This window comes from Procambarus clarkii, chromosome 74 (genome assembly GCF_040958095.1).
Source record: "Procambarus clarkii isolate CNS0578487 chromosome 74, FALCON_Pclarkii_2.0, whole genome shotgun sequence".
Taxonomy (NCBI): Eukaryota; Metazoa; Arthropoda; class Malacostraca; order Decapoda; family Cambaridae; genus Procambarus; species Procambarus clarkii.
Genome location: NC_091223.1, coordinates 11,042,277 through 11,066,682, shown reverse-complemented (window position 1 = coordinate 11,066,682; position 24,406 = coordinate 11,042,277). Strand labels below are relative to the sequence as shown.

At 59.1% G+C, this 24,406-nt stretch overlaps 4 protein-coding genes across 15 annotated transcripts in view; 2 read left to right on the top strand and 2 right to left on the bottom strand.

The window, feature by feature from the left end:
* Positions 1-24,406, bottom strand: part of LOC123767372 (uncharacterized) — a 648,238-nt gene that overhangs the window by 484,010 nt on the left and 139,822 nt on the right. The window lies entirely within an intron of this gene.
* On the bottom strand, positions 7,788-18,465 carry LOC138356822 (uncharacterized). Its single transcript, XM_069313155.1, has 2 exons — positions 18,446-18,465; positions 7,788-8,712 (listed from the first exon to the last, which is right to left on the bottom strand). The coding sequence occupies exons 1-2, from the start codon at positions 18,463-18,465 to the stop codon at positions 7,788-7,790; spliced, it is 945 nt and encodes a 314-aa protein (XP_069169256.1).
* On the top strand, positions 19,515-21,917 carry LOC138356821 (mucin-22-like). The gene is made up of 2 exons (XM_069313154.1): positions 19,515-19,565; positions 20,412-21,917. Exons 1-2 carry the CDS (start codon positions 19,515-19,517, stop codon positions 21,915-21,917), a joined length of 1,557 nt encoding a protein of 518 aa, XP_069169255.1.
* Positions 22,304-24,406, top strand: part of LOC123751831 (adhesive plaque matrix protein-like) — a 42,698-nt gene continuing 40,595 nt past the window's right edge. The window contains exon 1 of the mRNA XM_069313153.1: positions 22,304-23,886. Within this exon, the coding sequence (XP_069169254.1) occupies positions 22,304-23,886 (1,583 nt within the window). The remainder of the gene's footprint in view (positions 23,887-24,406) is intronic.

Below are 24,406 nucleotides of genomic sequence, written 5' to 3'. Positions count from 1 at the left end.
TTGGGGAAACCCCTGGGGCCAGATTCACGAAGCAGTTACGCAAGCACCTATGAACGTGTACATCTTTCCTCAATCTTTGACGGCTTTGGTTACATTTATTAAACAGTTTACAAGCATGAAAACTTCCCAATCAACTGTTGTTATTGTTATAAACAGCCTCCTGGTGCTTCGGAGCTCATTAACTGTTTAATAATTGTAAACAAAGCCGCCAAAGATTGAGAAAAGATGTACAGGTTCGTAAGTGCTTGCGTAACTGCTTCGTGAATCTGGCCCCTGGTTGGGAATGGAATAGCGTCAGATCCAAGGGAGTCAGTACCAGCATCCCGTTTTCTATGCCTGCGAGGGGGCACACCGCCGCACCATTGATGTCTTCACCTGCCAATGGTGGCCAAATTAGCTCAATCAACAACACCGATGGGTTGTTTGCGAATCATTCACAGGATCAGCCCCGCCATGCATCATCGGAAATAGATTTGTCTGTGTGTGTGTGTGTGTGTGTGTGTGTGTGTGTGTGTGTCTGTGTGTCTGTGTGTGTGTGTGTGTGTGTGTGTGTGTGTGTCTGTGTGTGTGTGTGTGTGTGTGTGTGTGTGTGTGTGTGTGTGTGTGTGTGTGTGTGTGTGTGTGTGTGTGTGTCTGTGTGTGTGTGTGTGTGTGTGTCTGTGTGTGTGTGTGTCTGTGTGTGTGTGTGTCTGTGTGTGTGTCTGTGTCTGTGTCTGTGTCTGTGTGTCTGTGTGTCTGTGTGTGTCTGTGTGTGTCTGTGTGTGTCTGTGTGTGTCTGTGTGTGTCTGTGTGTGTCTGTGTGTGTCTGTGTGTGTCTGTGTGTCTGTGTGTGTCTGTGTGTCTGTGTGTCTGTGTGTCTGTGTGTCTGTGTGTCTGTCTGTGTGTGTGTGTGTCTGTGTGTGTGTGTGTGTGTGTGTGTGTGTGTGTGTGTGTGTGTGTGTGTGTGTGTGTGTGTGTGTGTGTGTGTGTGTGTGTGTGTGTGTGTGTGTGTGTGTCTGTGTGTGTGTGTGTGTGTGTGTGTGTGTGTGTGTGTGTGTGTGTGTGTGTGTACGTTTGTGCTTCCTTTCAGGCCCTTGTATTATGTGTATGTTGATAGGTTGTGTTGTGTATGTTTTACGTACTGTGTGTGTACAGGTTTTCCTGTGTTTTGGTTGTACATTGTTACTTTTGTTGTTCTTACATTGTATGTTGTGTTATTTTCCATATTGTGTTGTGCTCTTCCAATGTTGCCTTTGTATGTCACAGTATTCACTGTTGCACAGTACTACTGTGTGTGTCGTCGGGGTCACGGTGTGTATTCCATGTTGTGCGGTTTCAGTGTTGCTAGTACACCGTATTTGTGTTGTTGTACACTGTTGCACAGTACAACTGTGTGTGTCGTCAGGGTCACGGTGTGTATTCCATGTTGTGCGGTTTCAGTGTTGCTAGTACACCGTATTTGTGTTGTTGTACACTGTTGCACAGTACTACTGTGTGTGTCGTCGGGGTCACGGTGTGTATTCCATGTTGTGCAGTTTCAGTGTTGCTAGTACACCGTATTTGTGTTGTTGTACACTGTTGCACAGTACTACTGTGTGTATCGCCAGGGTCACGGTGTGTATTCCATGTTGTGCAGTTTCAGTGTTGCTAGTACACCGTATTTGTGTTGATGTACACTGTTGCACAGTACTAATGTGTGTGTCGTCGGGGTCACGGTGTGTATTCCATGTTGTGCGGTTTCAGTGTTGTTAGTACACCGTATTTGTGTTGCTGTACATTCATAATGGTCCTACAGCTGTGTTTTGTGATCAGTGTGTATGGTTAGGTTGTCCTGATGGAGTTTTGTATGTGAGTAAATGGTTTATGGAAACAAACAGGAGGGGACAAGCCTCTCTGCATGAACACAACCACTGGGTATATCACTATAGGATGGAGTGTACTCCGTTTTCTATCCCTTGCCCCCAAAAAAACGGATTGCACAGGCCACACTGAAGTGTTCCTATGGTCGTCCCAGAACTTAATATCACCCCCCTCCCCTCCCTTCTGGGGGGCCCACCATGGTAGGGTGTTGTCTGATAGTGGATTGATAGTGCCACTGGTGTACTATCCACTTCACAGACCCGTCACCATCACCACACCACACCATCACCCACCTAGCAATCACCACGACTGTCACCACCATCACCACACAGGTACCACCTGCATTCAGAGCAGTTAACAAATGGAATCCATTTTGAAGTGATGTGGTGGAGGCTGACTCCATACACAGTTTCAAATGTAGATATGATAGAGCCCAGTAGGCTCAGGCACCTGTACACCTGTTGATTGACAGTTGAGAGGCGGGACTAAAGAGCCGCAAGCACAACTAGGCGAGTATAACTAGGTGAGTACCTAAACACAGGTCCTGATCAGAAGCCTACAGAAGAACTTTCGTCAGCCACTAAAAAATTTTAAATAAAACACTCTAGACAGAAAATCTTCTAGAGTTCTGGAAAAAGACAAACGTAGTACCAATCGATATAAATAAAAATGTAAATGTTCGTTTGTTCAAAATCGCGATTCTCCGAAAGTTTTTCAGCGATCGCTTTAAAATGTTGACAATGTTCCATCCGCATACACAAGTGTTTTTATATGCCTACTATATAGATGTCACGTCTGTGACAGGTAAAAAATTTTTTTTAACAGCACCATCTGTTGCACGTAAGAGCAACACACGCTATACTAAATATGTTACGATTTCATTTCAATGTTTCAGATTGCATTGATAAATTTAATTTTCAGAGATTTCTATTTATTTTCATTTTGATTTAGTTATTTTGTGTGACATTGCGATGAAATTGAGCTGTGTTGTTTACCATACCGTTCATTTCGTGAGTAACGTTTATTCTTGTATTTTATCATTTAATTTTGTTAACTTTGTATTTTTCAGTGATGAGGACATCAGATCATTTTATATTCCTAATTTTCTTATTGGAACATCAGATCATTTGGGCATGTATCAGACGAGGGAGTGGGGGATGGTGGGGAGGACGAGGGGACGGGGGAGTGGGGGATGGTGGGGAGGACGAGGGGACAGGGGAGTGGGGGATGGTGGGGAGGACGAGGGGACGGGGGAGTGGGGGATGGTGGGGAGGACGAGGGGACAGGGGAGTGGGGGATGGTGGGGAGGACGAGGGGACAGGGGAGTGGGGGATGGTGGGGAGGACGAGGGGACGGGGGAGTGGGGGATGGTGGGGAGGACGAGGGGACGGGGGAGTGGGGGATGGTGGGGAGGACGAGGGGACAGGGGAGTGGGGGATGGTGGGGAGGACGAGGGGACAGGGGAGTGGGGGATGGTGGGGAGGACTGGGGGACGGGGGGAGTGGGGGATGGTGGGGAGGACGAGGGGACGGGGGAGTGGGGATGGTGGGGAGGACGAGGGGACGGGGGAGTGAGGGATGGTTGGGAGGACTGGGGGACGGGGGAGTGGGGGATGGTGGGGAGGACTGGGGGACGGGGGAGTGGGGGATGGTGGGGGAGGACGAGGGGACGGGGGAGTGGGGGATGGTGGGGAGGACTGGGGGACGGGGGAGTGGGGGATGGTGGGGAGGACTGGGGGACGGGGGAGTGGGGGATGGTGGGGAGGACGAGGGGACGGGGGAGTGGGGGATGGTGGGGATGACGAGGGGACGGGGGAGTGGGGGATGGTGGGGATGACGAGGGGACGGGGGAGTGGGGGATGGTGGGGAGGACTGGGGGACGGGGGAGTGGGGGATGGTGGGGAGGACGAGGGGACGGGGGAGTGGGGGATGATGGGGAGGACTAGGGGACGGGGGAGTGGGGGATGGTGGGGAGGACTGGGGGACGGGGGAGTGGGGGATGGTGGGGAGGACGAGGGGACGGGGGAGTGGGGGATGGTGGGGAGGACTGGGGGACGGGGGAGTGGGGGATGGTGGGGAGGACTGGGGGACGGGGGAGTGGGGGATGGTGGGGAGGACTGGGGGACGGGGGAGTGGGGGATGGTGGGGAGGACTGGGGGACGGGGGAGTGGGGAATGGTGGGGAGGACTGGGGGACGGGGGAGTGGGGGATGGTGGGGAGGACTGGGGGACGGGGGAGTAGGGGATGGTGGGGAGGACGAGGGGACGGGGGAGTGGGGGATGGTGGGGAGGACTGGGGGACGGGGGAGTGGGGGATGGTGGGGAGGACGAGGGGACGGGAGTGGGGGATGGTGGGGAGGACGAGGGGACGGGGGAGTGGGGGATGGTGGGGAGGACGAGGGGACGGGGGAGTGGGGGATGGTGGGGAGGACGAGGGGACGGGGGAGTGGGGGATGGTGGGGAGGACTGGGGGACGGGGGAGTTGGGGATGGTGGGGAGGACTGGGGGACGGGGGAGTGGGGAATGGTGGGGAGGACGAGGGGACGGGGGAGTGGGGGATGGTGGGGAGGACGAGGGGACGGGGGAGTGGGGGATGGTGGGGAGGACGAGGGGACGGGGGAGTGGGGGATGGTGGGGAGGACGAGGGGACAGGGGAGTGGGGGATGGTGGGGAGGACTGGGGGACGGAGGAGTGGGGGATGGTGGGGAGGACTGGGGGACGGGGGAGTGGGGGATGGTGAGGAGGACGAGGGGACGGGGGAGTGGGGAATGGTGAGGTGGACGAGGGGACGGGGGAGTGGGGGATGGTGAGGAGGACGAGGGGACGGGGGAGTGGGGAATGGTGGGGAGGACGAGGGGACGGGGTAGTGGGGGATGGTGGGGAGGACGAGGGGACGGGGGAGTGGGGAATGGTGGGGAGGACGAGGGGACGGGGGAGTGGGGGATGGTGGGGTGGACGAGGGGACGGGGGAGTGGGGGATGGTGGGGAGGACGAGGGGACGGGGGAGTGGGGGATGGTGGGGAGGACGAGGGGACGGGGGAGTGGGGGATGGTGGGGATGACGAGGGGACGGGGGAGTGGGGAATGGTGGGGAGGACTGGGGGACGGGGGAGTGGGGGATGGTGGGGAGGACGAGGGGACGGGGGAGTGGGGGATGATGGGGAGGACTAGGGGACGGGGGAGTGGGGGATGGTGGGGAGGACTGGGGGACGGGGGAGTGGGGGATGGTGGGGAGGACGAGGGGACGGGGGAGTGGGGGATGGTGGGGAGGACTGGGGGACGGGGGAGTGGGGGATGGTGGGGAGGACTGGGGGACGGGGGAGTGGGGGATGGTGGGGAGGACTGGGGGACGGGGGAGTGGGGGATGGTGGGGAGGACGAGGGGACGGGGGAGTGGGGAATGGTGGGGAGGACTGGGGGACGGGGGAGTGGGGGATGGTGGGGAGGACTGGGGGACGGGGGAGTGGGGAATGGTGGGGAGGACTGGGGGACGGGGGAGTGGGGGATGGTGGGGAGGACGAGGGGACGGGGGAGTGGGGGATGGTGGGGAGGACGAGGGGACGGGGGAGTGGGGGATGGTGGGGAGGACGAGGGGACGGGGGAGTGGGGGATGGTGGGGAGGACTGGGGGACGGGGGAGTGGGGGATGGTGGGGAGGACGAGGGGACGGGGGAGTGGGGGATGGTGGGGAGGACTGGGGGACGGGGGAGTGGGGGATGGTGGGGAGGACGAGGGGACGGGGGAGTGGGGGATGGTGGGGAGGACTGGGGGACGGGGGAGTGGGGGATGGTGGGGAGGACTGGGGGACGGGGGAGTGGGGGATGATGGGGAGGACTGGGGGACGGGGGAGTGGGGAATGGTGGGGAGGACGAGGGGACGGGGGAGTGGGGGATGGTGGGGAGGACGAGGGGACGGGGGAGTGGGGGATGGTGGGGAGGACGAGGGGACGGGGGAGTGGGGGATGGTGGGGAGGACTGGGGGACGGAGGAGTGGGGGATGGTGGGGAGGACTGGGGGACGGGGGAGTGGGGGATGGTGAGGAGGACGAGGGGACGGGGGAGTGGGGAATGGTGAGGTGGACGAGGGGACGGGGGAGTGGGGGGATGGTGGGGAGGACGAGGGGACGGGGGAGTGGGGAATGGTGGGGAGGACGAGGGGACGGGGTAGTGGGGGATGGTGGGGAGGACGAGGGGACGGGGGAGTGGGGAATGGTGGGGAGGACGAGGGGACGGGGGAGTGGGGGATGGTGGGGTGGACGAGGGGACGGGGGAGTGGGGGATGGTGGGGAGGACGAGGGGACGGGGGAGTGGGGGATGGTGGGGAGGACGAGGGGACGGGGGAGTGGGGGATGGTGGGGAGGACGAGGGGACGGGGGAGTGGGGGATGATGGGGAGGACTGGGGGACGGAGGAGTGGGGGATGGTGGGGAAGACTGGGGGACGGGGGAGTGGGGGATGGTGGGGAGGACCAGGGGACGGGGGAGTGGGGGATGGTGGGGTGGACGAGGGGACGGGGGAGTGGGGGATGGTGGGGAGGACGAGGGGACGGGGGAGTGGGGAATGGTGGGGAGGACGAGGGGACGGGGGAGTGGGGAATGGTGGGGAGACGAGGGACGGGGGAGTGGGGGATAGTGGGGTGGACGAGGGGACGGGGGAGTGGGGGATGGTGGGGAGGACGAGGGGACGGGGGAGTGGGGGATGGTGGGGAGGACGAGGGGACGGGGGAGTGGGGGATGGTGGGGAGGACTGGGGGACGGGGGATGGTGGGGAGGACTGGGGGACGGGGGAGTGGGGGATGGTGGGGAGGACTGGGGGACGGGGGAGTGGGGGATGGTGGGGAGGACTGGGGGACGGGGGAGTGGGGGATGGTGGGGAGGACGAGGGGACGGGGGAGTGGGGGATGGTGGGGAGGACTGGGGGATGGTGGGGAGGACTGGGGGACGGGGGAGTGGGGGATGGTGGGGAGGACGAGGGGACGGGGGAGTGGGGGATGGTGGGGAGGACTGGGGGACGGGGGAGTGGGGGATGGTGGGGAGGACGAGGGGACGGGGGAGTGGGGGATGGTGGGGAGGACGAGGGGACGGGGGAGTGGGGGATGGTGGGGTGGACGAGGGGACGGGGGAGTGGGGGATGGTGGGGAGGACGAGGGGACGGGGGAGTGGGGGATGGTGGGGAGGACTGGGGGACGGGGGATGGTGGGGAGGACTGGGGGACGGGGGAGTGGGGGATGGTGGGGAGGACTGGGGGACGGGGGAGTGGGGGATGGTGGGGAGGACTGGGGGACGGGGGAGTGGGGGATGGTGGGGAGGACGAGGGGACGGGGGAGTGGGGGATGGTGGGGAGGACTGGGGGATGGTGGGGAGGACTGGGGGACGGGGGAGTGGGGGATGGTGGGGAGGACTGGGGGACGGGGGAGTGTGGGATGGTGGGGAGGACTGGGGGACGGGGGAGTGTGGGATGGTGGGGAGGACTGGGGGACGGGGGAGTGGGGGATGGTGGGGAGGACTGGGGGACGGGGGAGTGGGGGATGGTGGGGAGGACTGGGGGACGGGGGAGTGTGGGATGGTGGGGAGGACTGGGGGACGGGGGAGTGGGGGATGGTGGGGAGGACTGGGGGACGAGGGAGTGGGGGATGGTGGGGAGGACTGGGGACGAGGGAGTGGGGGATGGTGGGGAGGACTGGGGGACGGGGGAGTGGGGGATGGTGGGGAGGACTGGGGGACGGGGGAGTGTGGGGATGGTGGGGAGGACGAGGGGACGGGGGAGTGGGGGATGGTGGGGAGGACTGGGGGACGGGGGAGTGGGGGATGGTGGGGAGGACGAGGGGACGGGGGAAGGTTGTTGTGGCTGGGTACAACTAGTATTTGAATGAAATGAATCAGTTTGAAAGAAGGCTCTAAACAGATCAGTGTCACTGATAAGCATTCAATGTTACGTGCTGGAGAAAGTAATTAGTCTACCTCTCCCAGCCTGCTTTTCCAGCAGGCTGGGAGCCGGGGGAAGCAGGCTGGGAGCCGGGGGAAGCAGGCTGGGAGCCGGGGGAAGCAGGCTGGGAGCCGAGGGAAGCAGGCTGGGAGCCGGGAGAAGCAGGCTGGGAGCCGGGAGAAGCAGGCTGGGAGCCGGGAGAAGCAGGCTGGGAGCCGGGGGAAGCAGGCTGGGAGCCGGGAGAAGCAGGCTGGGAGCCGGGGGAAGCAGGCTGGGAGCCGGGGGAAGCAGGCTGGGAGCCGGGGGAAGCAGGCTGGGAGCCGGGGGAAGCAGGCTGGGAGCCGGGGGAAGCAGGCTGGGAGCCGGGGGAAGCAGGCTGGGAGCCGGGGGAAGCAGGCTGGGAGCCGGGGGAAGCAGGCTGGGAGCCGGGGGAAGCAGGCTGGGAGCCGGGGGAAGCAGGCTGGGAGCCGGGGGAAGCAGGCTGGGAGCCGGGGGAAGCAGGCTGGGAGCCGGGGGAAGCAGGCTGGGAGCCGGGGGAAGCAGGCTGGGAGCCGGGGGAAGCAGGCTGGGAGCCGGGGGAAGCAGGCTGGGAGCCGGGGGAAGCAGGCTGGGAGCCGGGGGAAGCAGGCTGGGAGCCGGGGGAAGCAGGCTGGGAGCCGGGGGAAGCAGGCTGGGAGCCGGGGGAAGCAGGCTGGGAGCCGGGGGAAGCAGGCTGGGAGCCGGGGGAAGCAGGCTGGGAGCCGGGGGAAGCAGGCTGGGAGCCGGGGGAAGCAGGCCGGGAGCCGGGGGAAGCAGGCCGGGAGCCGGGGGAAGCAGGCCGGGAGCCGGGGGAAGCAGGCTGGGAGCCGGGAGAAGCAGGCTGGGAGCCGGGATCACAACTTATGTAAACGACCTTCACGAGGGAATGAGCTCGTACATGCCAATGTTTGCAGATGACACTCAGCCAATGAGGAATGCTAAAACCGAGTGCTGCAGAAAGTTACGGGAAGACTGACAAGTTCTAGCAGTTTGGAAAGCAAATAGTTGCTAGAATTCAATAAAAACGAGTGTAAGGTAATGAAGATAGGAAGGGTGAAAGAGGCAACTACACGAACTGGAAGTCACGAGTGATTTGGGAGTGGATATAATTCCCACAATAACACGTGAGGCAGACACAATCACTATCACCACTACAGCACCACCACCACTACAGCACCACCACCACCACAACACCATCACCACTACAGCACCACCACCACCACAACACCACCACCACTACAGCACCACCACCACAGCACCACCACAACACCATCACCACAGCACCACCACCACCACAGCACCACCACAGCACCACCACAACACCACCACCACTACACCACCACCACCACAGCACCATCACCACAGCACCACCACCACCACAGCACCACCACCACTACAGCACCACCACCACAGCACCACCACAACACCATCACCACAGCACCACCACCACCACAGCACCACCACAACACCACCACCACTACACCACCACCACCACAGCACCACCACAACACCATCACCACAGCACCACCACCACCACAGCACCACCACCACTACAGCACCACCACCACAGCACCACCACAACACCACCACCACTACACCACCACCACCACAGCACCACCACAACACCATCACCACAGCACCACCACCACTACAGCACCACCACCACTACAGCACCATCACCACTACAGCACCACCACCACTACAGCACCACCACCACTACAGCACCACCACCACTACAGCACCACCACCACTACAGCACCACCACCACTACAGCACCACCACCACTACAGCACCACCACCACTACAGCACCACCACTACCACAGCACCACCACTACTACAGCACCACCACCACTACAGCACCACCACTACAGCACCACCACCACTACAGCACCACCACCACCACAGCACCAGCACCACCACCACCACAGCACCACCACCACTACAGCACCACCACCACTACAGCACCACCACCACTACAACACCACCACCACTACAGCACCACCACCACAGCACCACCACCACTACAGCACCACCACCACTACAACACCACCACCACTACAGCACCACCACCACTACAGCACCACCACCACTACAGCACCACCACCACTACAGCACCACCACCACTACAGCACCACCACTACAGCACCACCACCACTACAGCACCACCACTACCACAGCACCACCACCACTACAGCACCACCACCACAGCACCACCACCACTACAGCACCACCACTACAGCACCACCACCACTACAGCACCACCACTACCACAGCACCACCACAACACCATCACCACAGCACCACCACCACTACAGCACCACCACCACTACAGCACCACCACCACTACAGCACCACCACCACTACAGCAACACCACCACTACAGCACCACCACCACTACAGCACCTCCACCACTACAGCACCACCACCACTACAGCACCACCACCACTACAGCACCACCACCACTACAGCACCACCACCACTACAGCACCACCACCACTACAGCACCACCACCACCACAGCACCACCACCACTACAGCACCACCACCACTACCACAGCACCACCACCACTACAGCACCACCACCACTACAGCACCACCACCACTACAGCACCACCACCACTACAGCACCACCACCACTACAGCACCACCACCACCACAGCACCACCACCACTACAGCACCACCACCACCACAGCACCACCACCACTACAGCACCACCACCACTACAGCACCACCACCACTACAGCACCACCACCACTACAGCACCACCACCACTACAGCACCACCACCACTACAGCACCACCACCACTACAGCACCACCACCACCACCACAGCACCACCACTACTACAGCACCACCACCACTACCACAGCACCACCACCACTACCACAGCACCACCACCACTACAGCACCACCACCACTACAGCACCACCACCACTACAGCACCACCACCACTACAGCACCACCACCACTACAGCACCACCACCACTACAACAGCACCACCACTACTACAACACCACCACCACTACAGCACCACCACCACTACAGCACCACCACCACTACAGCACCACCACCACTACAGCACCACCACCACTACAGCACCACCACCACTACAGCACCACCACCACTACAGCACCACCACCACTACAGCACCACCACTACAACAGCACCACCACCACTACAGCACCACCACCACTACAGCACCACCACCACTACAGCACCACCACCACTACAGCACCACCACCACTACAGCACCACCACCACTACAGCACCACCACCACTACAGCACCACCACCACTACAGCACCACCACCACTACAGCACCACCACCACCACAGCACCACCACCACTACAGCACCACCACCACTACAGCACCACCACCACTACAGCACCACCACCACCACAGCACCACCACCACTACAACACCACCACCACTACAGCACCACCACCACTACAGCACCACCACCACTACAGCACCACCACCACTACAGCACCACCACCACTACAGCACCACCACCACTACAGCACCACCACCACTACAGCACCACCACCACTACAGCACCACCACCACTACAGCAGCACCACCACCACAGCACCACCACCACAGCACCACCACCACTACAGCACCACCAACACAGCACCACCACCACTACAGCACCACCACTACAGCACCACCACCACTACAGCACCACCACCACCACAACACCACCACCACTACAACACCACCACCACTACAGCACCACCACTACAGCACCACCACTACAGCACCACCACCACTACAGCACCACCACCACTACAGCACCACCACTACCACAGCACCACCACCACTACAGCACCACCACCACTACAGCACCACCACCACAGCACCACCACCACCACTACCACAGCACCACCACCACCACAGCACCACCACCACCACCACAGCACCACCACCACCACCACAGCACCACCACTACCACAGCACCACCACCACCACTACCACAGCACCACCACAGCACCACCACCACTACAGCACCACCACCACTACAGCACCACCACCACCACTACCACAGCACCACCACAGCACCACCACCACTACAGCACCACCACCACTACAGCACCACCACCACCACTACCACAGCACCACCACAGCACCACCACCACTACAGCACCACCACCACCACTACCACAGCACCACCACAGCACCACCACCACTACAGCACCACCACCACCACAGCACCACCACCACTACAGCACCACCACTACCACAGCACTACCACAGCACCACCACCACTACAGCACCACCACCACAGCACCACCACCACCACAGCACCACCACTACCACAGCACCACCACAGCACCACCACCACAGCACCACCACCACCACAGCACCACCACCACCACTACCACAGCACCACCACAGCACCACCACAGCACCACTACAGCACCACCACCACAGCACCACCACCACTACCACAGCACCACCACCACTACAGCACCACCACCACAGCACCACCACCACCACAGCACCACCACCACAGCACCACCACCACTACAGCACCACCACCACTACCACAGCACCACCACCACAGCACCACCACCACTACAGCACCACCACCACCACAGCACCACCACCACTACAGCACCACCACCACAGCACCACCACCACTACCACAGCACCACCACCACAGCACCACCACAGCACCACCACCACTACAGCACCACCACCACTACAGCACCACCACCACTACAGCACCACCACCACTACAGCACCACCACCACCACAGCACCACCACCACTACAGCACCACCACCACTACCACAGCACCACCACCACAGCACCACCACAGCACCACCACCACTACAGCACCACCACCACAGCACCACCACCACTACAGCACCACCACCACTACAGCACCACCACCACCACAGCACCACCACCACTACCACAGCACCACCACCACAGCACCACCACTACAGCACCACCACCACTACCACAGCACCACCACCACCACAGCACCACCACCACCACAGCACCACCACCACTACAGCACCACCACCACTACAGCACCACCACCACTACAGCACCACCACCACAGCACCACCACCAACACAGCACCACCACCACTACAGCACCACCACCACTACAGCACCACCACCAACACAGCACCACCACCACTACAGCACCACCACCACAGCACCACCACCAACACAGCACCACCACCACTACAGCACCATCAACACAGCACCACCACCACCACTACAGCACCACCACCACTACAGCACCACCACCACAGCACCACCACCAACACAGCACCACCACCACTACAGCACCACCAACACAGCACCACCACCACCACTACAGCACCACCACCACTACAGCACCACCACCACAGCACCACCACCACCACAGCACCACCACCACCACAGCACCACCACCACTACAGCACCATCACCACAGCACCACCACCACTACAGCACCACCACCACTACAGCACCACCACCACTACAGCACCACCACCACTACAGCACCACCACCACTACAGCACCACCACCACTACAGCACCACCACCACTACAGCAACACCACCACTACAGCACCACCACCACTACAGCACCACCACCACTACAGCACCACCACCACAGCACCACCACCAACACAGCACCACCACCACTACACCACCACCACCACTACAGCACCACCACCACTACAGCACCACCACCACTACAGCACCACCACCACTACAGCACCACCACCACTACAGCACCACCACTACCACAGCACCACCACCACTACAGCACCACCACCACCACAGCACCACCACCACTACAGCACCACCACCACAGCACCACCACCAACACAGCACCACCACACCAACACAGCACCACCACCACAGCACCACCACACCAACACAGCACCACCACCACAGCACCACCACCACAGCACAGCCACCACCACCACAGCACCACCACCACTACAGCACCACCACCACTACAGCACCACCACCACAGCACCACCACCAACACAGCACCACCACACCAACACAGCACCACCACCACAGCACCACCACACCAACACAGCACCACCACCACAGCACCACCACCACCACCACAGCACCACCACCACAGCACAGCCACCACCACAGCACAGCCACCACCACCACAGCACCACCAACACAGTACCACCACCACCACACCAACACGGCACCACCAACACAGTACCACCACCACCACACCAACACGGCACCACCACCACAACACCATCACCAACACACCACCACCACACCACCACAGCACCACCACCACCACCACAGCACCACAGCCACCCTACTCAGGATCACAGGGTATATACACAGGGGTAGGGATTATATCAGTCAAAACTCTATACAAACTTCATGCATATTTTACCATGTTAATTATTCCCGACACAGTTAATACCAGTTAGAAATGTTAACAAAATTAACATTAATAACCATCATCAATTACTGACACGTTACACCTGTACAAAAAATATATATATATCTGCCACATCATTTTTTTCTTCTGTTTTATACACATTTTCAAACATATTTACAATTTCAAATATTTACATTTATAGTCCCTTTCCCTGCAGACCCATTGGCACATTTAATGGGAATATTTACATGCAAAATCTAATACAAAATTAAATAATGCGCTCCGATAGTTTAATACGGAACAATTTATTCCTCTACACTACTTTCAGACTTCTGGGGTCTGGGAGCCATCACTGGCGCCACTGACAGACAGGACGGAGGCCGAGGACCTTTGTGTTGAGTGTGTGTGTGTCAATGTGTTGTGGTGGGGGCTGTTGGGGGCTGGTCTTTGTGGTGGGAGCTGTTGGGCCTAGTCTGTGTTGTGGTGGGGGCTGTTGGGGCCTAGTCTATGTTGTGGTGGCTGTTGGGGCCTAGTCTGTTGTGGTGGGGGCTGTTGGGCCTAGTCTATGTTGTGGTGGGGGCTGTTGGGCCTAGTCTGTGTTGTGGTGGGGGCTGTTGGGGCCTAGTCTATGTTGTGGTGGGGGCTGTTGGGGCCTAGTCTATGTTGTGGTGGGGGCTGTTGGGGCCTAGTCTATGTTGTGGTGGGGGCTGTTGGGGCCTAGTCTATGTTGTGGTGGGGGCTGTTGGGGCCTAGTCTATGTTGCGGTGGGGGCTGTTGGGGCCTAGTCTATGTTGCGGTGGGGGCTGTTGGGGCCTAGTCTATGTTGCGGTGGGGGCTGTTGGGGCCTAGTCTGTGTTGTGGTGGGAGCCGTTGGGGCCTAGCCTGTGTTGTGGTAGGAGCTGTTGGGGCCTAGTCTATGTTGTGGTGGGGGCTGGTGGCGTCTAGTCTATGTTGTGGTGGGGGGCTGGTGGGGCCTAGCCAGTGTTGTGGTGGTGGGGCCTAGCCTGTGTTGTGGTGGGGGCTGGTGGGGCCTAGTCTGTGTTGTGGTGGTGGGGCTGGTGGGGCCTAGCCTGTGTTGTCGTGGGGGGGCTGGTGGGGCCTAGCCTGTGTTGTGGTGGGGGGCTGGTGGGGCCTAGCCAGTGTTGTGGTGGGGCCTAGTCTGTGTTGTGGTGGTGGGGCTGGTGGGGCCTAGTCTGTTGTGGTGGTGGGGCTGGTGGGGCCTAGTCTGTGTAGTGGTGGGGGCTGGTGGGGCCTAGTCTGTGTTGTGGTGGTGAGGCTGGTGGGGCCTAGCCTGTGTTGTAGTGGGGGCTGGTGGGGCCTAGCCTGTGTTGTAGTGGGGGCTGGTGGGGCCTAGCCAGTGTTGTGGTGGGGGCTGGTGGGGCCTAGTCTGTGTTGTGGTGGTGGGGCTGGTGGGGCCTAGTCTGTTGTGGTGGTGGGGCTGGTGGGGCCTAGTCTGTGTTGTGGTGGGGGCTGGTGGGGCCTAGTCTGTGTTGTGGTGGTGAGGCTGGTGGGGCCTAGCCTGTGTTGTAGTGGGGGCTGGTGGGGCCTAGCCTGTGTTGTAGTGGGGGGGTTGGTGGGGCCTAGCCTGTGTTGTAGTGGGGGCTGGTGGGGCGTAGCCTGTGTTGTAGTGGGGGCTGGTGGGGCGTAGCCTGTGTTGTAGTGGGGGCTGGTGGGGCGTAGCCTGTGTTGTAGTGGGGGCTGGTGGCCCCTAGCCTGTGTTGTAGTGGGGGCTGGTGGCCCCTAGCCTGTGTTGTAGTGGGGGCTGGTGGCCCCTAGCCTGTGTTGTAGTGGGGGCTGGTGGCCCCTAGCCTGTGTTGTAGTGGGGGCTGGTGGCCCCTAGCCTGTGTTGTAGTGGGGGCTGGTGGCCCCTAGCCTGTGTTGTAGTGGGGGCTGGTGGCCCCTAGCCTGTGTTGTAGTGGGGGCTGGTGGCCCCTAGCCTGTGTTGTAGTGGGGGCTGGTGGCCCCTAGCCTGTGTTGTAGTGGGGGCTGGTGGCCCCTAGCCTGTGTTGTAGTGGGGGCTGGTGATCCCTAGCCTGTGTTGTAGTGGGGGCTGGTGGCCCCTAGCCTGTGTTGTAGTGGGGGCTGGTGGCCCCTAGCCTGTGTTGTAGTGGGGGCTGGTGGCCCCTAGCCTGTGTTGTAGTGGGGGCTGGTGGCCCCTAGCCTGTATTGTAGTGGGGGCTGGTGGCCCCTAGCCTGTGTTGTAGTGGGGGCTGGTGGCCCCTAGCCTGTGTTGTAGTGGGGGCTGGTGGCCCCTAGCCTGTGTTGTAGTGGGGGCTGGTGGCCCCTAGCCTGTGTTGTAGTGGGGGCTGGTGGCCCCTAGCCTGTGTTGTAGTGGGGGCTGGTGGCCCCTAGCCTGTGTTGTAGTGGGGGCTGGTGGCCCCTAGCCTGTGTTGTAGTGGGGGCTGGTGGCCCCTAGCCTGTGTTGTAGTGGGGGCTGGTGGCCCCTAGCCTGTGTTGTAATGGGGGCTGGTGGCCCCTAGCCTGTGTTGTAGTGGGGGCTGGGGGGAGGGCGGGTCACTAAAGGAGAGAGCGTACTGAGCACTTGGCTACACTATTGACTGCTCAGTACCAAATGCGGAATATTCCCTCTTAGTCCAACCCGGCAAGCTGAACACATGCACGGTACACACACCTGTGCTCCATACATGCACGGTACACACACCTGTGCTCCATACATGCACGGTACACACACCTGTGCTCCATACATGCACGGTACACACACCTGTGCTCCATACATGCACGGTACACACACCTGTCCTCCATACATGCACGGTACACACACCTGTCCTCCATACATGCACGGTACACACACCTGTCCTCCATACACGCACGGTACACACACCTGTCCTCCATACACGCACGGTACACACACCTGTGCTCCATACATGCACGGTACACACACCTGTGCTCCATACACGCACGGTACACACACCTGTGCTCCATACACGCACGGTACACACACCTGTCCTCCATACACGCACGGTACACACACCTGTCGTCCATACACGCACGGTACACACACCTGTGCTCCATACATGCACGGTACACACACCTGTGCTCCATACATGCACGGTACACACACCTGTGCTCCATACATGCACGGTACACACACCTGTGCTCCATACATGCACGGTACACACACCTGTGCTCCATACATGCACGGTACACACACCTGTGCTCCATACATGCACGGTACACACACCTGTGCTCCATACATGGACGGTACACACACCTGTGCTCCATACATGCACGGTACACACACCTGTGCTCCATACATGCACGGTACACATACCTGTCCTCCTTACATGGACGGTACACACACCTGTCCTCCATACATGCACGGTACACACACCTGTCCTCCATACATGGACGGTACACACACCTGTCCTCCATACATGCACGGTACACACACCTGTCCTCCATACATGCACGGTACACACCTGTGCGGCGGGTGGTGAGGGTGTAGGGTGGCCCACATCACGCACCTCACCACCAACACCCAGGGTGGTGAGGGTGTAGGGTGGCCCACACCACGCACCTCACCACCAACACCCAGGGTGGTGAGGATGGCCCACACCACGCACCTCACCACCAACACCCAGGGTGGTGAGGGTGGCCCACACCACGCGCCTCACCACCAACACCCAGGGTGGTGAGGGTGGCCCACACCACGCGCCTCACCACCAACACCCAGGGTGGTGAGGGTGGCCCACACCACGCGCCTCACCACCAACACCCAGGGTGGTGAGGGTGGCCCACACCACGCACCTCACCACCAACACCCAGGGTGGTGAGGGTGGCCCACACCACGCACCTCACCACCAACACCCAGGGTGGTGAGGGTGGCCCACACCACGCACCTCACCACCAACACCCAGGGTGGTGAGGGTGGCCCACACCACGCACCTCACCACCAACACCCAGGGTGGTGAGGGTGGCCCACACCACGCACCTCACCAACACCCAGGGTGGTGAGGGTGGCCCACACCACGCACCTCACCACCAACACCCAGGGTGGTGAGGGTGGCCCACACCACGCACCTCACCACCAACACCCAGGGTGGTGAGGGTGGCCCACACCACGCACCTCACCACCAACACCCAGGGTAGTGAGGGTGGCCCACTCCACGCACCTCACCAACACCCAGGGTGGTGAGGGTGGCCCACACCACGCGCCTCACCAACACCCAGGGTGGTGAGGGTGGCCCACACCACGCACCTCACCACCAACACCCAGGGTGGTGAGGGTGGCCCACACCACGCACCTCACCAACACCCAGGGCGACAGTGACAGCGCCTCACCTGGCTGTAACTCCCGCCATAGTTCACATTACCTGATTAAAACTACGTCAGAATGAGTGAGATCAAGTCGAGGTGACGAGGTCATTCCCCGCTGGTAATTGTCTGGGCGGCACCAAGATGCTCCCAGGAGAGTAACAACATCCTCCCTCTTTATATCAAGCCTCCACCGACGAAACCTTTACATCCTTCAACAACAACGACGGCTTCGTTAACATTTAATGAAGGGTTAATGAGCCCCGAAGCACGCCGAGGTTGTTTATAATAACAATATCGGATTGTGATGTTTCCAAGCTCGTAAACTATTTAATGTTAAAAAATGGTCCTCCATGATTGATGAAGGATGTAGAGGTTTCGTAATTGGTTGTGTAAATCACTGATGAAGCCTAGTCTAGCCCATTCACCAAACAAACGACGTCGGTATCAAAATATTAGTCAAATACCAACATTAATATTTAGAATAATTAATATTTGAGTACACTTGAGTGTGTCCACTTGCTGACTGTAGTGTTAAGACTTAACATATACCCTTACAGTACACAATTATGAATCATATTCTACATTTGACATTCCAATGATCATCACATGGTATACTGAGAGATCTCAGTATACCATGTGTACTATTGTTTATGTTGCCCCTGGCTTGTCTTGTTTATGCAGACTAAACAAGTTGGAGAAGGTAAAAAAATGAAGCCATGAGAATAATCAAGATTAATCTCATGACCCAAGAAATATTATGAGATAATGATATGATTGAACACACATAGTATTGGGGATAAATGAAGCTTCGGCGATTAGATTAATGAGAGGCGAAGATAATGAACTAATCCTCTCACCTCAAAATGTGCAAAGAAATGAATATTTCATGCGATAGCATAATAAGATCCTTATGTTCTAACGTTACAAAGCATAATGTTCTCCTAGAATGTATTTCATTACCCAAGAAACACCACCAATATGGGAGGAATACAACGTAGATGCTGTACTTTTCCCCTCTATGTTCTCAGACTCTAGCTTATCTGCGGTTTGCTATTTTATTGATATGCTAAATTGTCTTTGAGACACTCACAAGATGTTGACACTTCTTGCTCGACACTTCTACACTCCCTACTACAAAGCAAAGGTAATTCTTAGTTATGTCTTCAAATTCTATTTTTGTAAATAAAAAAATTCTGAGGTTCTCCATAACACATTTTCCACTAGACTGGGTTGAACAGTGTCATCATTAGTGGATAGTTTATTTTACCGAGACCCTTCGATGATACGCCATCGTCTTCCTTACTTTCTTCCCGTTTCATTCCCCACTACATCCCCCCCCCTACTACATCCCCCCACCCCCTACGACACCCCCACCCACTACACCCCCCCCCCCACCCCCACTACACCCCATCTGGAGCCACAGACCTCCGTAAAGCGAGACATACCTCTTGCTGGCAGGACTCAAACATGAATGACCTTTGAAATCGGTCGAAAATATTAAGTTCATACTTAAGGGAAAAAATCTATATTTTTTATGAAATCTTCGGGAATTATTATTATTGTCGATGGTTTTAGAATCACTGGACAGCTAAAATAAGTTTCCATAAATAAAAACTGATAAACTTTTTGATCAAATATTAAAATTAACGACCTTTAACACAATTTTCATACTGCAAAATGGTTATAAAATAATATTAGCAGTGAGTCGTCAAAATAGATTAACAATATTTTAATATTTTACTATACGCAACTATCTGCATTTATTTTAATTTTTAGTGAGCTTTCAAAGAAATACAAATTAATGATATTGGTGGCAAGTGTAACGTCTCTTGACCTTTATATTATTGACAAGGAAAATTACCAATTTCTTTCAGAAAACGCATAACAAGCTGTTGAAGAACAAGACTTTTGTGTTCAAAAGGCAAAAGAGAAAAGTCATGCAAATGAGCTCACTCCCCAGTGACAAGTAAGGAAGGTTGGGGAAGAGTAGCGGGGTGATGGAGCCACAGCCATCACTACCCCTGGTGATGGAGCCACAGCCATCACTACCCCTGGTGATGGAGCCACAGCCATCACTACCCCTGGTGATGGAGCCACAGCCATCACTACCCCTGGTGATGGAGCCACAGCCATCACTACCCCTGGTGACGGAGCCACAGCCATCACTACCCCTGGTGACGGAGCCACAGCCATCACTACCCCTGGTGATGGAGCCACAGCCATCACCACCCTGGTGACGGAGCCACAGCCATCACTACCCCTGGTGACGGAGCCACAGCCATCACTACCCCTGGTGACGGAGCCACAGCCATCACTACCCCTGGTGACGGAGCCACAGCCATCACTACCCCTGGTGACGGAGCCACAGCCATCACTACCCCTGGTGACGGAGCCACAGCCATCACTACCCCTGGTGACGGAGCCACAGCCATCACTACCCCTGGTGACGGAGCCACAGCCATCACTACCCCTGGTGACGGAGCCACAGCCATCACTACCCCTGGTGACGGAGCCACAGCCATCACTACCCCTGGTGACGGAGCCACAGCCATCACTACCCCTGGTGATGGAGCCACAGCCATCACTACCCCTGGTGATGGAGCCACAGCCATCACTACCCCTGGTGATGGAGCCACAGCCATCACTACCCCTGGTGACGGAGCCACAGCCATCACTACCCCTGGTGACGGAGCCACAGCCATCACTACCCCTGGTGACGGAGCCACAGCCATCACTACCCCTGGTGACGGAGCCACAGCCATCACTACCCCTGGTGACGGAGCCACAGCCATCACTACCCCTGGTGACGGAGCCACAGCCATCACTACCCCTGGTGACGGAGCCACAGCCATCACTACCCCTGGTGACGGAGCCACAGTCCATCACTACCCCTGGTGACGGAGCCACAGCCATCACTACCCCTGGTGACGGAGCCACAGCCATCACTACCCCTGGTGACGGAGCCACAGCCATCACTACCCCTGGTGACGGAGCCACAGCCATCACTACCCCTGGTGACGGAGCCACAGCCATCACTACCCCTGGTGACGGAGCCACAGCCATCACTACCCCTGGTGACGGAGCCACAGCCATCACTACCCCTGGTGACGGAGCCACAGCCATCACTACCCCTGGTGACGGAGCCACAGCCATCACTACCCCTGGTGACGGAGCCACAGCCATCACTACCCCTGGTGACGGAGCCACAGCCATCACTACCCCTGGTGACGGAGCCACAGCCATCACTACCCCTGGTGACGGAGCCACAGCCATCACTACCCCTGGTGACGGAGCCACAGCCATCACTACCCCTGGCGACGGAGCCACAGCCATCACTACCCCTAGCGATGGAGCCACAGCCATCACTACCCCTGGCGATGGAGCCACAGCCATCACTACCCCTGGCGATGGAGCCACAGCCACCACTACCCCTGGTGATGGAGCCACAGCCATCACCACCCTGGTGATGGAGCCACAGCCATCACCACCCTGGTGATGGAGCCACAGCCATCACCACCCTGGTGATGGAGCCACAGCCACCACTACCCCTGGCGATGGAGCCACAGCCACCACTACCCCTGGCGATGGAGCCACAGCCATCACTACCCCTGGCGATGGAGCCACAGCCATCACTACCCCTGGTGACGGAGCCACAGCCATCACTACCCCTGGTGACGGAGCCACAGCCATCACTACCCCTGGCGACGGAGCCACAGCCATCACTACCCCTGGCGATGGAGCCACAGCCATCACTACCCCTGGCGATGGAGCCACATCCACCACTACCCCTGGTGATGGAGCCACAGCCATCACCACCCTGGTGATGGAGCCACAGCCATCACCACCCTGGTGATGGAGCCACAGCCACCACTACCCCTGGCGATGGAGCCACAGCCACCACTACCCCTGGCGATGGAGCCACAGCCATCACTACCCCTGGCGATGGAGCCACAGCCATCACTACCCCTGGCGATGGAGCCACAGCCATCACTACCCCTGGTGACGGAGCCACAGCCATCACTACCCCTGGTGACGGAGCCACAGCCATCACTACCCCTGGTGACGGAGCCACAGCCATCACTACCCCTGGTGACGGAGCCACAGCCATCACTACCCCTGGTGACGGAGCCACAGCCATCACTACCCCTGGTGACGGAGCCACAGCCATCACTACCCCTGGTGACGGAGCCACAGCCATCACTACCCCTGGTGACGGAGCCACAGCCATCACTACCCCTGGTGACGGAGCCACAGCCATCACTACCCCTGGTGACGGAGCCACAGCCATCACTACCCCTGGTGACGGAGCCACAGCCATCACTACCCCTGGTGACGGAGCCACAGCCATCACTACCCCTGGTGACGGAGCCACAGCCATCACTACCCCTGGTGATGGAGCCACAGCCATCACTACCCCTGGTGACGGAGCCTAAGCCATCACTACCCCTGGTGACGGAGCCACAGCCATCACTACCCCTGGTGATGGAGCCACAGCCATCACTACCCCTGGTGATGGAGCCACAGCCATCACTACCCCTGGTGACGGAGCCTAAGCCATCACTACCCCTGGTGACGGAGCCACAGCCATCACTACCCCTGGTGATGGAGCCACAACCATCACTACCCCTGGTGATGGAGCCACAACCATCACTACCCCTGGTGATGGAGCCACAACCATCACTACCCCTGGTGATGGAGCCACAACCACCACTACCCCTGGTGATGGAGCCACAGCCATCACTACCCCTGGTGACGGAGCCGCAGCCATCACTACCCCTGGTGACGGAGCCACAGCCATCACTACCCCTGGTGACGGAGCCACAGCCATCACTACCCCTGGTGACGGAGCCACAGCCATCACTACCCCTGGTGACGGAGCCACAGCCATCACTACCCCTGGTGACGGAGCCACAGCCATCACTACCCCTGGTGATGGAGCCACAGCCATCACTACCCCTGGTGACGGAGCCTAAGCCATCACTACCCCTGGTGACGGAGCCTAAGCCATCACTACCCCTGGTGATGGAGCCACAGCCATCACTACCCCTGGTGATGGAGCCACAGCCATCACTACCCCTGGTGACGGAGCCTAAGCCATCACTACCCCTGGTGACGGAGCCACAGCCATCACTACCCCTGGTGATGGAGCCACAACCATCACTACCCCTGGTGATGGAGCCACAACCATCACTACCCCTGGTGATGGAGCCACAACCATCACTACCCCTGGTGATGGAGCCACAGCCACCACTACCCCTGGTGATGGAGCCACAGCCACCACTACCCCTGGTGATGGAGCCACAGCCATCACTACCCCTGGTGATGGAGCCACAACCATCACTACCCCTGGTGATGGAGCCACAACCATCACTACCCCTGGTGATGGAGCCACAACCATCACTACCCCTGGTGACGGAGCCACAACCATCACTACCCCTGGTGATGGAGCCACAGCCATCACCACAGTAATCATGAGAGCAAGAAAAGGAGGGAGGAACTAGGGTGAGGGACGGGAAGGAACTAGGGTGAGGGACGGGAAGGAACTAGGGTGAGGGACGGGAAGGAACTAGGGTGAGGGACGGGAAGGAACTAGGGTGAGGGACGGGAAGGAACTAGGGTGAGGGACGGGAAGGAACTAGGGTGAGGGACGGGAAGGAACTAGGGTGAGGGACGGGAAGGAACTAGGGTGAGGGACGGGAAGGAACTAGGGTGAGGGAAGGGAAGGAACTAGGGTGAGGGAAGGGAAGGAACTAGGGTGAGGGACGGGAAGGAACTAGAGTGAGGGACGGGAAGGAACTAGGGTGAGGGAAGGGAAGGAACTAGGGTGAGGGACGGGAAGGAACTAGAGTGAGGGACGGGAAGGAACTAGGGTGAGGGAAGGGAAGGAACAAGGGTGAGGGACGGGAAGGAACTAGGGTGACGGACGGGAAGGAACTAGGGTGAGGGGCGGGAAGGAACTAGGGTGAGGGACGGGAAGGAACTAGG

Bases quoted from the DNA above. Each gene is read 5' to 3' on its own strand.
- LOC138356821 (XM_069313154.1), top strand. From the start codon at position 19,515: ATGTTGACACTTCTTGCTCGACACTTCTACACTCCCTACTACAAAGCA. The intron at 19,566-20,411 runs GTAATTCTTAGT...GGGGAAGAGTAG, and splicing joins CTCCCTACTACAAAGCAAAG to CGGGGTGATGGAGCCACAGC.
- LOC138356822 (XM_069313155.1), bottom strand. From the start codon at position 18,465: ATGGCGGGAGTTACAGCCAG. The intron at 8,713-18,445 runs GTGAGGCGCTGT...ACTCGGTTTTAG, and splicing joins ATGGCGGGAGTTACAGCCAG to CATTCCTCATTGGCTGAGTG.